At 41.2% G+C, this 14,866-nt stretch overlaps 1 protein-coding gene across 7 annotated transcripts in view; it reads right to left on the bottom strand.

Annotated features, from left to right (window-relative positions):
• Nucleotides 1–505: 505 nt before the first annotated feature.
• ZCCHC2 (zinc finger CCHC-type containing 2) overlaps nt 506–14,866 on the bottom strand; it is a 49,383-nt gene continuing 35,022 nt past the window's right edge. For 3 of the 7 annotated variants that reach the window (XM_040585744.1, XM_040585750.1, XM_040585747.1), the window contains 6 exons: nt 13,736–13,871; nt 12,155–12,216; nt 11,193–11,287; nt 8,339–8,467; nt 6,140–7,648; nt 506–5,121 (listed from right to left, as the gene is read on the bottom strand). In XM_040585744.1, the coding sequence (XP_040441678.1) occupies nt 5,054–5,121; nt 6,140–7,648; nt 8,339–8,467; nt 11,193–11,287; nt 12,155–12,216; nt 13,736–13,871 (1,999 nt within the window). In that variant the 3' untranslated portion in view covers nt 506–5,053. Of the gene's footprint in view, nt 7,649–8,338; nt 8,468–11,192; nt 11,288–12,154; nt 12,217–13,735; nt 13,875–14,866 lie in introns of all 7 variants that reach the window. The other 4 variants (XM_040585745.1, XM_040585743.1, XM_040585749.1 and 1 more) reach the window with 2 other exon arrangements.

The following is a 14,866-nucleotide window of genomic DNA, read 5'->3' on the forward strand; positions in this document are numbered from 1 at the left end:
AATGTACTAATGGTTAAGATACAGCTATCCTACCCTTTTACCAAATTCAGCACATTTTTTTCAGCCTGTACTTTTGTACATTGTTTTATTGACCCATTGATACAACAGTGACCCTTTACACTAGTCAAGGAGCAAGTATCAATGTTAAAAATAATGACTTTATTATGTTCCATCTCTTGGACTGCATGTTCCTGAGCATGAGATATTCCAGACAAATATCTAATCTGTGGACCTTCAGACTAAGTAGAGAGAGAGATAAAAAAGAGACATTACCCTGAAAGATAACCAGACTCCCTCTGGAATTATTCTAGTTTGCAAAAAAGGCTTTATGGTCCTCGGAAGGCATTCCTCATCGTATGAACACAAGTATCTAGAACCGTTTTAATGCTCAGTAGTTCTTAAGACACAGCTTTCACATTTGGCTGCAGTTCTCTGGGTCTTTGACGTTCACGGTGAGAGCTGGGTGTTTTAGCTCTAGGTAGTGAATGCTTCAGACATGCATTTAGCGTGCTTTTTTTTTTTTTTTTTTGGAAGACAACAATTAGTATGGTCTTCATGTGAGAAAATATATGAACGTGAGAAAACCCTACAGAAAGCAACGTTACATCATCACAGGTCAAAAAAATCCCCCATCATACTTAAGGGCATGAAGATGCTAAAACCAAATTAAACTGAAGCTTACATGGTGCCTCCCTGTCTGTTCCACTGGTAGAGTCGTGCTGCCACCTATTGTGAAGATAAACTTAGGAGGCTCATTCCATTTCGCTAGGCAGCGTTTGCAGTAATTACCGCCCGCCTTTCCCTTTTTTGTGTTAAAAGTACCTTCTGGAATACCTGCTACTGGTCATTGCTGGAGACAGGATGGAGGCACAGGTGGCCTTTGGGCCTGACCACATACGTTCTGATCTCTAACCCACTCCAATGCACAGCTTAATCAGGCTCAGGAACAGGAGTGTCTGCTGCCGTTAGCTCAAAGGCTGGATCAGAACTAGAACCCCGTTTCCCTGCCCTGATTAGCAGCTGAGGTCCACCAGGGCCAGGGCAGCGGGGCCACACGCTCTCCCTGCGATAACGATAACGCCGGGATGTGCTTTGCCCCCCTCCCCTCCCCTGCTACGGGAGCACGGGTCCGCAGGGCAGTGCCTGGAGCCTGCCCACCTCGCCGAGGGAGCGCTTCAGCTCTAGCAGAAACTCGGACACACCTTCAGGACACCTCTTCCTCCTCCCAAGCACAAGTGCAGTCCACAGGCCCTTGATATATGTTGCACCTGACTCTAGCGGCCGTAGTTACCAGCCCCGAGCACTGTCTGCCCAAGCCGCTCTCCGGCCTGCACAGAGCTTACACCACCTCGCTTCAGGAGAGCCGCTGCAGGAGGCCCCGCTCAGCTCAGCACACCGCCCGGCGCAGCCACGAGCAAAACCAAGCCCAGCGATGATGGTACTTCCATCTCTCTACCACTGAAGTAGCATGGCACGGGTCGCTTGGCACTGGTTGGGTTTGCAGCTCTCAGCGTACCTTTCTGCACCTTTTACTGTCTGTCCATCTCGGCACAACGCACCCGCCTTCTGTTCCTTCACCTCTCCAGCAGCATCAGCCAAGCCAAGCCCTAGGCATGAGGCCACCGCTGCCACCCTGAGGTCGCTTAGCTGGGAAGGTGAGGCCGTGTGTTCGCTTGTAAGCAAGCGGTGCGCATCACCACCTCATCGTTCGTTTTTAGGAACCACGGGGTTTGTACAAACGACGTTTCCACCCGCAGCAGCACTGCAGCAGACACCACAACCCCGGAGCCGGGCAGCACCCAGGCACCATTCATAGACAGCTTGGGTAGCTGCTTGGGCCAACCAGCTCCTGGGGGTGTCTCATTTATCTTTAGGGCGTAAAACTGTTTCCAAGCCACTCAGTGGGAAAGAGAATCCCTCTCTAGAACTGAGTTGTAGCTGAACCCAGATCATCCAGATAGCTGTGGCACAGCCAAAGAGGACAGCTAGGTGTGAGGGCTGTTGGGCCTCCAGCAAAACACATGTCAGAAGAACGAGGCATCTTACAGTGTTTGCTGCGCCAGAAGGTACACATTGTAAAATTTTTTAATTGCTAGATCCAACCAGGATCTGGTAAGGTCGGGGTTGCTGGTAGCATGGAGGCAAACAAGAATGTCAGCAACTCAGATGGCACGCTAAATAGCGGATTGCATTTCCAGAGTAACAGAATAAGTCACAAATTCCTTGGATGGGTGTATGCACTCCCCCTGCGCCCAGGGAGGGGACACAGAACATTTATAGAAATGGAAGCTGTATGATGATGCCTGCAGGACACCTGGGGTCAATACCACCCCCTCAACCCCCCAATTATTACGGGAATTGCCTGAACAAAAGTGGTTGGGTTGATGGGCAGCTTTGAGCCTTCTCATCGTATTAGCTGGTTTCTCAGGCAGCAGGGTGTTCCGGGGAGTAAGCTGGGATAAAGATCTAAGAGAGTCTTGCGGTCCTCAGCTCTGTAAGTCACTGCTAAGCAGTAGGAATCAGAAGCACTGCCTATACCGTCAAGTGAGATGGTGGAGTAATTGGTACCTTTCTCCTTCTCGGCACTAGCCGAGCACATCTGGGTACTACATGTGCATCAGACTCTTCAGCTGTGACCTGCACACTAAGCCCCTCGTCCTGGCAACTCCTGTTGTCCTTCCATTATTTTAGCAGACAGATCTCACTTTCCAGTTACGCCACGACCAGCACACACATTAGTTGCACTGCAGTCAAACCCAGCATGTTTAAACTGGGCTTTAGCCCCAAATCCAGGAGCCATCAGAATACAAGACAGGCTTAACTGTTCTCAAAGAGCCCAGGTTAAAGTCCTGGGTCTATCCACAAGGTTGTCCTCTTTCTTCCAAGAGATCCATCTATCTTAATGAAGTTTTAATCAAGATACATTATCCTGACTTCAGATACAAGACTGACTTTACCTCAAGTTAAACACTCTCAGCTTTGTCTGACAGATTCCAAGCAAAATAGTGGCTTGCCAAAACCTTCTGCAATCCCACACCTATACCCAGAGGCAGAGCATCGCACTTATTTCATTGCTCTCAGTGACAAAGCACGGCACTTACACACAGGTACTTTTTTTTCTTTTTTTTATTGCTGTTAATTCAAGGAAAAAGGTTGCATAAAATCCAATCTCTTCTAGAAATATAAGTGACCTTTCCAGTACATTTCAAATATCAAAGTATATGGTAAACATACAAATAAAGAGAAGGTAACATACCTCCTATTTACAGTACAGTATTTTAAATCATAAAATAAGTTCCATAAAGTACAACTGGCAGGTAATTCACAATACAAGTCCATTGGTGGTTTAACACCCTCACTTCAACTCAAACGCAGTTCATTCATTTCAAGTGGTCCAAAAATACCCAGATCAAATAAAAATTTTAATCAAAATAATTTTCATTTACTACTTAAACTTTTTTTTTTTTTAAATTAAAGCTTTCATCTACCTCCCTCCCCATTTCCCCCCTCCCCTCCAAGAAAAAAGTTTCAAAATGTACACTGGTGCTATAAATATAAATGCTACCTATGAAGAAATGTAGTAATCAAGCTTTTTTTTTTTCTTCAAGTTTTTTGTTTGTTTAGCAATTTATTAGACAGCTGAACCAAAGATCGATTTTATTTCATCCCTCTACTGGACACCAGGTCTGATTTTAAGAAAAAACACTTCTGCCATGAACTGTGAGGAATGCCAAACCCTATGGATATACAGTGGTAGTTTTTCATCGGTGTTGGATGCAGCAGTCAAAAAATACACTCATCTTCCAGATAACCTCAGTGCACTTTAGGAAATCAAATATTACCTGGAAGCAATTTAGTACATATATTGGCTTTTAAAAATAAAATAAAAAATACAGCAGCATTAAACTTACTTACTCATGATACTGACATGATTAATACCATCTTAACACTCATTTCAGTCTTTCACATTATACCGTAATTACGCATAGTGGTAAATTGTTATAAAATAGTGACTTTGCTATTTGGTAGACAGGTTCTAATACTAATACCTGACTATTTTGTAGAAAACCATAGCTTTTGTTCAGTTTGAAATAAAACATTTACATTCTAAGTACAATGCAACACTGTAATAGTTTAGGAAAAAAATATTCAATCAAGTAATGTTCATTCTGTGTTGACACGATGTAGAATAGCTTTAAAAAAGGAAAAAATGCTGTCAATGTTCATTACAAATGCAAACACACCGAGTACAACATTCATACCATTTTTGTCACCTTTGTTGCTGAACATACAGGCTAAAAAGCTACAATGGAAGAAAAATCTGTCAATTTAAGCTCATTTGTTTTTCTAAATCTGTTCCAGTCCATACAGTTTCATCCCCTTCCTGCTCTATGTATTTTCACTTATTTGGGACTCTCAAGAGCTGTGTATATATATTATTGTCACATATAGTACACGTACAGGATTGCGTGTTCCTTTGGACTCTCCTAATAGGACGTTTGAACATCTCCCCTCAATTCATGAGCATTAATTTAGAGTACGGGCAGGGTCTGTATGAACTGCTAAACACTCATGCAAGTCCAACAAATCCATGTGGACAAACTGGGAAAGAAAATAAAACAGCAGCATAAGGAGAACAGGGAGGGAGGGAAGAAGATTGTGGTGGGGAACATGACCAAGTTTCTTCTTTCACCATATGGCTGCTCCACCAGTGATGTCAGAGGTCAGAGGACTTTTTTTTAAAAAAAATGCAGTAAACATTGCACATGTCTCAAGTCTTCAGTGCAAAAGCATGGTTCGAATGCTCTTTTTGATTGTTTGGCTGTGTGTTTCAATTACATGCATTACGCAAGCCTTTTGTAGAACCAGGAGGAGACCAGGGACTCAGCTTTCTTCTTTTGTATGGAACAGAGGTGCAAAAGCAATGAAAAATACCAAAAGAATATAAAACCGGGAATGTCCCAAAACACAAGACCAACCCCCCCACCTCCCCCCGCACACACCTTCCCTCAATTTCCCAAGCTTCAGTTTAAGTAGGCAATGTTTACTTGTTTCAGTCTGCAGAATCCAAGGTATCATTGGAAGGGGGAGGGGGAGGTGCGTATCTCAGTCTGTAAGTGCCTAAAACAGGAAAGAGAACTACTAAGTCACTGCTCACAATTCAAATGGATTACAAAACCACTACAAGGTATCAAAATGGACATGCTCGTCAAAAGGCACTATCATCCTCCCGTCCTTTTAAAGTAGGTCCTAAGATTTTATGCTATTTTCTTTCATCTGCTTGCTAAACCTGTATGTTTAAAAAAAGGTATCGACCGTAGATGTAGGACTTTACCTTGACTGGAAAAATGCAAAGAAAAGACAACCCCTAACAAGGTTCGTCTCTCCTGTCCCTGTCCAATCAAACAAGTAAAGTCAGAACGGGCACAGGCCAAGAATCAAAAATGGTTTATGCTCTATGCAAACACTGCACTCTTCCCTCATTGTTCTGGATGGAGAGAGAAATGGCGTACAAGATTGAAGCCGTTCCTTTGATTTTTAGTTCCAATTGTTTCTGCCTTTGTGCTGCAACATGTCTGAAAAGTTAAAACATGTTTCATTTATGTATTGCATGATAGGGCACACAAGGATGGCTGATGGTACAAAGGTAAGCTTTAGAAAAGTTATCAAATGGCCAGTCAGTTGTTTTTTTTAAAATTCTCACAAGTTTTAAGAATCCAAGTTTGTATCATAGACAGCAATTGATATCTTTCGCTTTTTGCCAATGACTTCTCTCCAAAAAAACACTAAACAGGAATGAAAAAATTGAAACAACATGCAAGTCTCAACATAATGCCAAAAACCAGCCAGTGAAAAAAGAATGACAATTTAGGACCGATACAGTATGACTTCCCAGCTCCAAACCATACTCATTTGCAACTTCACTCTGCGAACTCCATTCCCTTGCACTGTTCTACAAAATTTTCAGGCAGAGATAACATACTTTGCAGTTTTAGAGCAGGTCACTAGTGCACAACCATTTACACAAAACATACGCACACACGCACACCTTTCGGCAAGACCAGAAACAGCACATTCAAAAGGGTAAAGAGAAACTGTTAAACTCAAAAGCAAGTCCGCTGGGAGTTATCATGATTACCTTGTTGACTGGCCTCCATGGATGACTGCTTACAGTCCTGCGCATAGTGTCCACTTACACCACAATTGTAACATGAAACGTTCCCATTCTTCTTGGGTCCCGACCCATTTGTGTTGGCAACTACGTTAGGTGCTGGATATACAGGATAGTACCTCCCAAATCCTGCCATCTGCTGCATACCATAGTTGGCTTGGCTCCCCATCACTGGGTCATGCATAAGCCCGTTTGCATATGGAGACTGAGGCAGGAAGAAAGGAAGTTGTGTTCCATTGCTTTGATGTGCTTGATTGAGGTAGCTGCCATTGCAAAGTGATGGCAGAGTGAAGAAAGATGGAACTCTGTAGACTTGTCCATGAAGTGGGTTAGGATAAAAATAGCTATTAATCTGAAGGCTTCCATTGGTCCCACAGCTACACCTACGTCCACAAGAACCACAAGGACCAGATCCCAACTGCTGCGGAGGTAACATTGTCCCGTTAGTGTTGTTATTTCCAACAGCGTTTATGTAGGATGTGCTGTCACTCTGTGCAGTGCTGTGTGTTAAAGCAGGGCTCGGGCTAGGGGCAGGGCCTGGCGTGTGTGTAGGTATTGCAGGAGGAACAGTGGACTGGACCTGACCAACACCTAAAGCAGCTGACTGAGGCGGCGAGGAAGTTGCTACAGTGTTTAGCACGTTTGTATTCTGGTTAGGCAACACACTGCTAGCATGAGGACTGCCTGGCAAAGCGTATGAGGCTGGTGGAGGTGGCGGTGCTGCTGTGGAGAGACCAGCTGCTGGAAGAACTACCTTTAGATTGGTAGGCTGAGGGATTGCTCCTGGGTTTCCCTCAATGTGAGGCACCATTTGATTCAGTCCTACCACCTGGGATGCAGGTTTTGTGATGGGATCTGTAGTAGGAACTGGGGATCCTGGGAAACTACCTGGATTGTGGACTGGGATAAAGGCAGTATTTGGTGATCCGATATTTAAGTTTCCTGTTGGCTGCTGTGGTCCATTAACTGTGCAACTTTCCGATGACCCCTGTGGAGAGGGCATTTTCAATCTATGTATTGCCAAATGCAAAGCAGGGCTACCAGGCTGGACAGAATGTGGAAGGAAAGTGGATGGGACTGGCAAAGGGGAAGCCATCAGCTCAAGGCGTTTCTCAGGTTCACCAGAGGTCGCTGGGCCCATTCCACCAGGAGGTGAATTTGCAGACTCTCTCACTGGCGAGACAGCAACAGGCGTGGTAACGAGCATCCCCATTGTTTTACCATCTGCAGATATGGGTGGTGGGACAACCGCTTCAGGCTTCTGGGCAGCGCTGTGCATCACACAGTGTAAGGCAGGCATGAAGGAAATATGTTGAAACTTTGCATTCAAGGGATCTTCTGAAAGGCTTCCGTTTTCATTATTCACTGAAGAGATCCGAGCAGATGATTTGTTCATATTTGATGAACTGACAGCACTGTAACCTGTAAACCTGGTTGTATTTTGATTCCCAGAGTCCTCAGAATTGCTGTCTGTATCTGTGGAGACAAAAGCATTTATCAGTCACACGAATGAATCTAAAACAATACAGAGCGATGCCCAGGGCTCATTTACCCATACAAAACTTCCCAAGTCTGACGACACAAATGACAGCTACGCCTTCCTGAACTACAGTAACTTGGGGATATTTTCATTCACCCAAATCAAGCTAGGTCAATCCCCCTCGCTTGCCTATATCAAGGTGTCTCTGACTTGTGTATATCTGCAAATTTGAAGAGCGGGACACAGACTGAATTAGGAATTTGCATCTACCTAGAAAGACATTAACGCAGCTTACACATATTCGGAAGGAGTAGCAAATTAAACTGTCAATACAAAAAGAAGGACCTCTCAGACCTGCCACACATAATTCAGTATAAACCCAGTCCCTTTCATGCCAAAGATTTTCCCATTATTGTACTGCTGAAATTTCTTGACAGGGCTACGCCAGAGGTCAGAAAATTACTACATGTATGTAGCTGTCTAAAACTCAGCAGTATTTAAACAGTTCTACTATTTGCTAGAAGCTTTCAAACCATCCAGTCATGAAACCTACAAAGCAAAATGTATTCTGTGGCTAGTTCAGAAATAAAAGCAGCCAATAAAACTGGGACACTAACTAAAATTAATACAAGGAAGAGATTGGTCTAGGAATATAAAAATTCATGCACACTCTCCATAAATACAACCTCTGTCTTTTTCTTCTTCACTATCAAAGCTTTCTCTCCCATCATGTCGTGGACTAGAAGGAGAACTGTAACTTTCAGATGATGTTTCTCCACATGTATCATGACCAGATCCAGCATCCAAATTCAGATCTAAAAATAAAAATTGGCATTTTTATTTTTAATCTCAGTATACGCAAGTGAGGTTATTTTGGTTTGCTCACATCTCACACTAGTTTACATTATTGTTTGTTCCTACTTAATTGCATCTGTGCCCTGTACTCCTAGCATTCCCACTCCCAGCATTCAGGACTGGTCTTTGACCTTAAATTTGCAATGATTGAATCCTTGGTAACATTGAAAAATGATATTTCATGCAGAGTTGTGAAAAGAATGATCACCCTTCATAAATTTTGTGACGCTCATACCAAATTGCACTACAATAATAATTATTTCACAGAATGGTCAGGGTTGGAAGGGACCTCTGGAGGCCATTGAGTCCAGCCCCCTGCTAAAGCAGGTTCACCCAGAGCAGGTTGCACAGTCACATCCCGGAGGGTTCTGAATGTCTCCAGGGAAGGAGACCCCACAGCCTCTCTGAGCAGCCATTTCCTCTGAATAGTAGCAGCCAAACACTTCCGTTCAAAGAGATGTAATACTCCTTGGTCATACCAGCAAAGGCAGAAAGCTAACTCAGGAAGCCACATCAAAATAATACACCTTTTAGGATTAACTCTTCCAGAAAGCGCTTTAAGCAAACTACCAAAAAAACCTGTTTTTTTTAAAAAGAGATGAACTAAAAAAAGTGTAAAATTGTTTTCGAAATTCTGAACGGGATCATGGGAAATTCATTTCCTAGAAACCAGCTTTCAGGGTGGGTAGCTAGTATGTTCTGGTTTACAATTTCAGCCTCACAGGTGAAGGAATAAGACAGATCCACCCCCTCTCAGAATGTACACCAGACACTAGCTTCAAGGAAACCCCAAACCCAAAACCTTCGTTGGCTAAACTCCAGGACAAAAATTAGAACACTATTTATTTTATTGATTCTAATAAATTAATATTTTATTTATAATTTATTAAACAATTTATTGTTGCTACTGCAAATTGAACAGGCTGGAGGAAATCATCAAAAATGCTTTAATTCTTGAAATAATTTCCTGGATTAAACCCATCATTGGTCAAATTATTTTAACAAGTGTTTTAAATATCTAATATAACCTCGAGCAGCAGTGTCAACCTCACATCACTGAAAGCGAGAGTCTAAAGTGCTAATTGCTAAGTATCAAGTCTTCAAAGTTACAAGTGTAACTAACCAATGCCTCAGAAAAGCTAAAAATAGGGAGAAAAAAACCAGAAGGAAACACGATGCAGTTGAAGAGTTACTGCCTCAAAATAGAACATTTCAAACCAAGACTGGCTATATAAAACCAGGCAGAGATTCAGACTGCAACTTGGATTTTTTTCTTTAGACTATGTCTCCAATAGTTTTTCTCAAAAGACGTTTTGATGTTTGTACACAAACACACAGGCAGAAAGCTCATCTCTGACAGGACTTGGTTGCCTCCAGCCTCTGTGGCTTGCAGTTTCTTCTTGAAGTGGCCTTAACTGCCCAACAGCATCGTCAGGCAGGCAATTTCACATCTGCAGAGTAGTGGCTAGTAAGCAGACAGAACTCCTATGGCGAAGCATTCCCTATTTAACTTTGCACTATGTCACACAAAATTGCACCTCTTACAGTTACCATCGTTCGTAAAAGCTCAGTAAGCTCAGCGCATTTTGCCCAGCAAGAACAGCAATCAATCGAAAAAGTACGCAGCAAAGCTGTTCTGTAGAGCATGTTTTCTGCTTGTACAGACCTCAGCTACAGCTTTCTAAAATTGTCCTGGTTTTCCTAAGTTTGTGAACCATAAATTCTTAAAAGTTTTACTCAAATACTGTTTGTAGAAGGTAACAAAAACTGCACACAAAACATGACAATAATTCAATCCACCTGCAACTCCCAAAGGTGAGAAGCAATGAGAAGAAAGAATGAAAGCTTAATCAAGACTGTACCCCAAGTGGAAGCAAGAGCCAGACAAGGCACTCTGAAAGAGTCTTTTCAACACTTATGCCAGTTAGGTGGTGTAGAAAAAGGCAAGTTCTTTGTTGGCTTTCTTCATGAGAGCGAAGTATCAGAGAGGCTCAACCACTACTGGGAGCTTAGAAAACATCAAGGTGGCAAAGTCATTGGGTAAAGCAGCCCTTCAGAAATTTGCGATAAAGCTTGGAGACTCAATTTACTGAAAGAACACAAACACCATTTTGTCTTATAACTGACTGATATACACAAGCCTTGGCGTAGACACTGGATTTTGTTGGATTACCCAAACTTGAAAACCCTGTCAGGGTAGCACACGCAGTTCTGTGTTGTAGCTCAGTAGTGACTTGGTTTACACACTACAGTTCAGCAATGGTTCGCACCAGAGGGTTTTTATACAGGTTCCTCATGGAACATTCCAGAACAGCTGAAGAAACTAGTAAGCTGCAAAGAGAACTGCTGGACCTCCACACACTCGGACAGCTAAATTTTATATAGAAGTAGTTCAACGGTAACTGTTTCTGCAACTACTCCTCCATGTAAGGGAACTTATGGAATCTTCACTAGTATTCTTCCAGTTACGCACAAAAAGAAACACACCCTGCGCAACTGCATATAGTAGACTGAGTCTAGCACGTTCTATACAGCAAGCCAAAGAACAGACTGGACAGCCAACATGCTGACTTGCAACAAAACAGATTTTGGACTTGCGATTTCCCCTTTACAGCAGAACAATGAATAAACCAGCAAAGATGGAAATTCTGTTTCCTAAAAACAGCCTGCCAAAAACCATCTTACCTTTTGCCGTCCCTGTACGGATGTGCTGTGATGCTGCAACTCTAACTCCATTAGTCCTGTTATTCAACCGGCAGTCAGTTTTCTTTGCTTTCTCCCTGTGTAAATAATTTTCATGGGTTTCTTTCCAAATGTATGAGCACAAATAACCAACCATGAATGAACGTATAATGCCACTGTAAACAAAGGCAGTGACTCCAGGCCAGACATGTTATATTTAGTAGGTGTAACAACAAATGTAGGTAATAAATACGTAAAGGCTCTTAGTGCAGGATACCAGGAACTAAACTGCAAGCAGTGTTACTAAACGCTATAAATATAGATCTAAAAAAGAAAACACAAAAAAAGAAATGATGCAGCTGATACTGAAATAATCTTTGAACGATGACATGTACAACGCAGCTACAAACCAGACCAGCATAAAAGCATCTGGCTAGAGAGTAACAAAATGGCAAAGTCAAATTGGAAGTAGGAAAGGGTGGAAATATTTTCACTTCCTCACAATGCAGTATTGTGTAGGCCACAGGAATTTCTGAAGCTCTCCGATGTGCAGATTATCTTCGATAAAGTATTTCAGCAAGTTACCACCCACTGGGTGATATTAAAGGTTGCCGTCAATCCTTATTTGATTTTGAGTGTTTTCTGGACAGCCTTACGTCTTTTAACTTTCAAATAAATATATACGGGGAAAAAAAGCAATTCCATACCGGTTAAGAACCTAGTTCTGCTCTTTTATCTTTTTGCTAAAGTACAACTGACATTTCAAGAAATGAATGTGTACAATTACATTCTATTTTTCAAATTACTTCTTTTCAGAAAATAAGGATTTTTATGTAGACTGGCTTCACACTATGTTATTTCTTGTTTCACAACAGCAAAACAAAGCACCTAATTGATGTAGACTCTGTTTATCAAAGTGAATGCATTACACTGTTTCTGGATTACTGGTTACATTGGAAACCTACTTTTCCAGCTGTGGCTTTCCTTTCTTCTTGCTTACTGTAGACAGACGTTTTTCCGCTGTGTGCTAGACAGAAAATACAAAGATGCAAGTCAAACAACAGAATTTGTATCACAAAAGCCAACACCCACCCGCCCCCCCCCCCTTTACAGACTGACAAGGTCCGTGAGTCCAAGACTAGGGCGCTCGCAGGTGTTACAACCATACAAACAACTACTTGTACAGTGCATCCTGGCCTTTAGAATAATGCATCTGGTTTTGTGTTTATGCCATTACAAGCAAAATACTCAGCAAATTACTACTTGCAAATATTCTGAAGATGTCAGAATATTATTGTTTTGCATGCTGTCTTTCCTCTTGAGAATAAACCCAAATGTGTTTCATCACGTACCTGCTAAAAAGGCTACTCACAAGGCTTAAGGGGCTACAGAATTGAAAACTGATTTAAGCGGAATTCTTTGATGATTGGGGGATGAGAAATACATGTGGAAAATTATTTTTACATAGTGACAAAGCAGGTACACAGCCTTAAACTTGAGCCTGCTGCTAAACTAAACTCTGGAATACAGCCTAGAAGCATGTAAGAAAAAACATAACGTGCATAATTGTTTAAGTATACTATTACTAGCTGCTAGTAATATCTCATATTTGGCAAAGGAGTAAAATTTGTGAAAACTCAGAAATAATCTCTGGCTAAACATACTGTATTTGGACATCCTTTAAATAGGAAGCAGCTTTTTTTTCTTTTAGCATATTAATTTTTTTCTTGCATCAAGCTTGCAATATTTCAAGCTTTGATGCAGTCTACCCATTTGCTTTTTAGAAGCAAATCTCAATTCATTATCCTGCTTTGTGAAATGAAGAAACTGTTTTTGTTTGGCTTGCTATTCCCCACATAATAATCAATAGCCAAATTCTCTAGAGTAAGAGTAATATTAGGTAATTCTAACGTTCAAGGCTTTTCAGATATAAGCACTGAGCAACCTTCCTTCTCCCAATTTCAATAGATGATTTTATTTATAAATATTCTTCTCAACTATACTCACACCAGAACTGACTACTGAAGAGACACAAATCTCACAAAGTTTATATGCATCTTGCTATTAACTTTTTCAACAAAGACTAATACTTAAGTTACTTAGATAATGCAGATAAAATAGAAAGAATATTAACCTGTTGTCCCTACTGTAGGATGAATATGGTTTAGTTATTAATAGAGCTTCTAGTTTCTTCCTTGGAATAACACAGAAATTCCCCAGGCATTCTGAAATTCTCTCTGATGACAATATGTTACAGTAATAGGAAAGTGTCTGATTAGAAACAAACATCAGACTTTTCTGATTACTTATAACCTCCTGGGAAATTTTATTTACGAATTCATAAACAAAATATGCAACTTTAAGACAGTGGTGAGTAATTACGAGTTTTTTCTAATTCAGGTAAGTCAGTAGCAACTTGAACTTTGACACTTATTTGTACAATTTTAGCAGGGCTCTTCATTTTTAAACCTAAATTTAATCATGTGTAGTGGACAGCCTTCTGAAGTGCCTCAGAATACTACTGTAAAGAAAATCCAGCAACGCACCTGGTCAAGTAGGTTTGTACAGTGCTCTGGGAGCTGCTGGACAATACAGCTTTTTCTTCTCCAGTCCATTACCCCATTTTGCTCAGAGTGCTGTATGTTAAGGCTATCCAGTGAAGAACATTTTGCACTGCTAGTGCTGCTGAAAGGAAAAAACAAAAGTTATGCCAATGCGAACAAACTTGCAGGCTTTCTCACCAACACACACATTTTTTGCATCACGTTGGGAAACTGCAGTATTTTGCTTTCAGAAAACTCTACAAATTCTCAAGAGATTTAAAAAATGTAATTACAGGAGTTATTGTGCTCTGAAGTTATACTAATGATCTGAACATAACTGAAGTTCCTTTCTCATTCGCCTACTTTAGTTTGAGGCAAAATTCAGAACAGAATTTGTAGGAAACAGTACTTGAGAGAAGAGGTTCCATCGATATTTCAGTCTTTTTGTTTGCTTTTTTCACACTAGACATGGGGAAATTTTCCAGATAGAAATGTATTCCGAATGCACCTTTCTTCTTCCTCATCATGAAAATCAAACCTGGAATTACTTTGTAATCCTTATTTCAGAATTCACCATATTTAAGAAAAGGAAAACATGGCTACTTACAGATCATACTGCAGTTGTGTTTGTTTGAATTTCAAAATAGGTGTCTTGCTTTATATTTTTACCTTCAGGATTGCTAGTTTTGAGTAGTGCTGGGAAAGGGGAGTTGCACTTGGCATTTACTTTGGACTTTATAATTCTTTCCACTGAAGCTTCTCTTAGCAGCTGGTCAGAAGCAATATTTAACTAGGTCTGAGGGCACTGGTCAACAAAGACTGCTGGAAAAACAGTCAGAGTTCTGACAGAGTCAGCAGGGCACACAGACCTATACACTTTTCATATACTGTACAAACCCATGCCCTCCTACTGTCAGTTTTAGTGTACTTTATTATACTTTAAATAAGAAAATGATGTAACTATACGCTAGTAAGTTTGGCTGCCACTCTTATGAATTCATAGTAGGTTATATATCCACTAGTATAATCGGAGATTTTGTCAAGATGACATTCTCCTCTTGAAGAAATGCAAGCTGAAAGTAAGTAGGAGGGTTATAAAACAAATCACTAAGTTGTCCAACTGGTAATTTCGCA

Source organism: Falco naumanni, chromosome 3 (genome assembly GCF_017639655.2).
Source record: "Falco naumanni isolate bFalNau1 chromosome 3, bFalNau1.pat, whole genome shotgun sequence".
Taxonomy (NCBI): Eukaryota; Metazoa; Chordata; class Aves; order Falconiformes; family Falconidae; genus Falco; species Falco naumanni.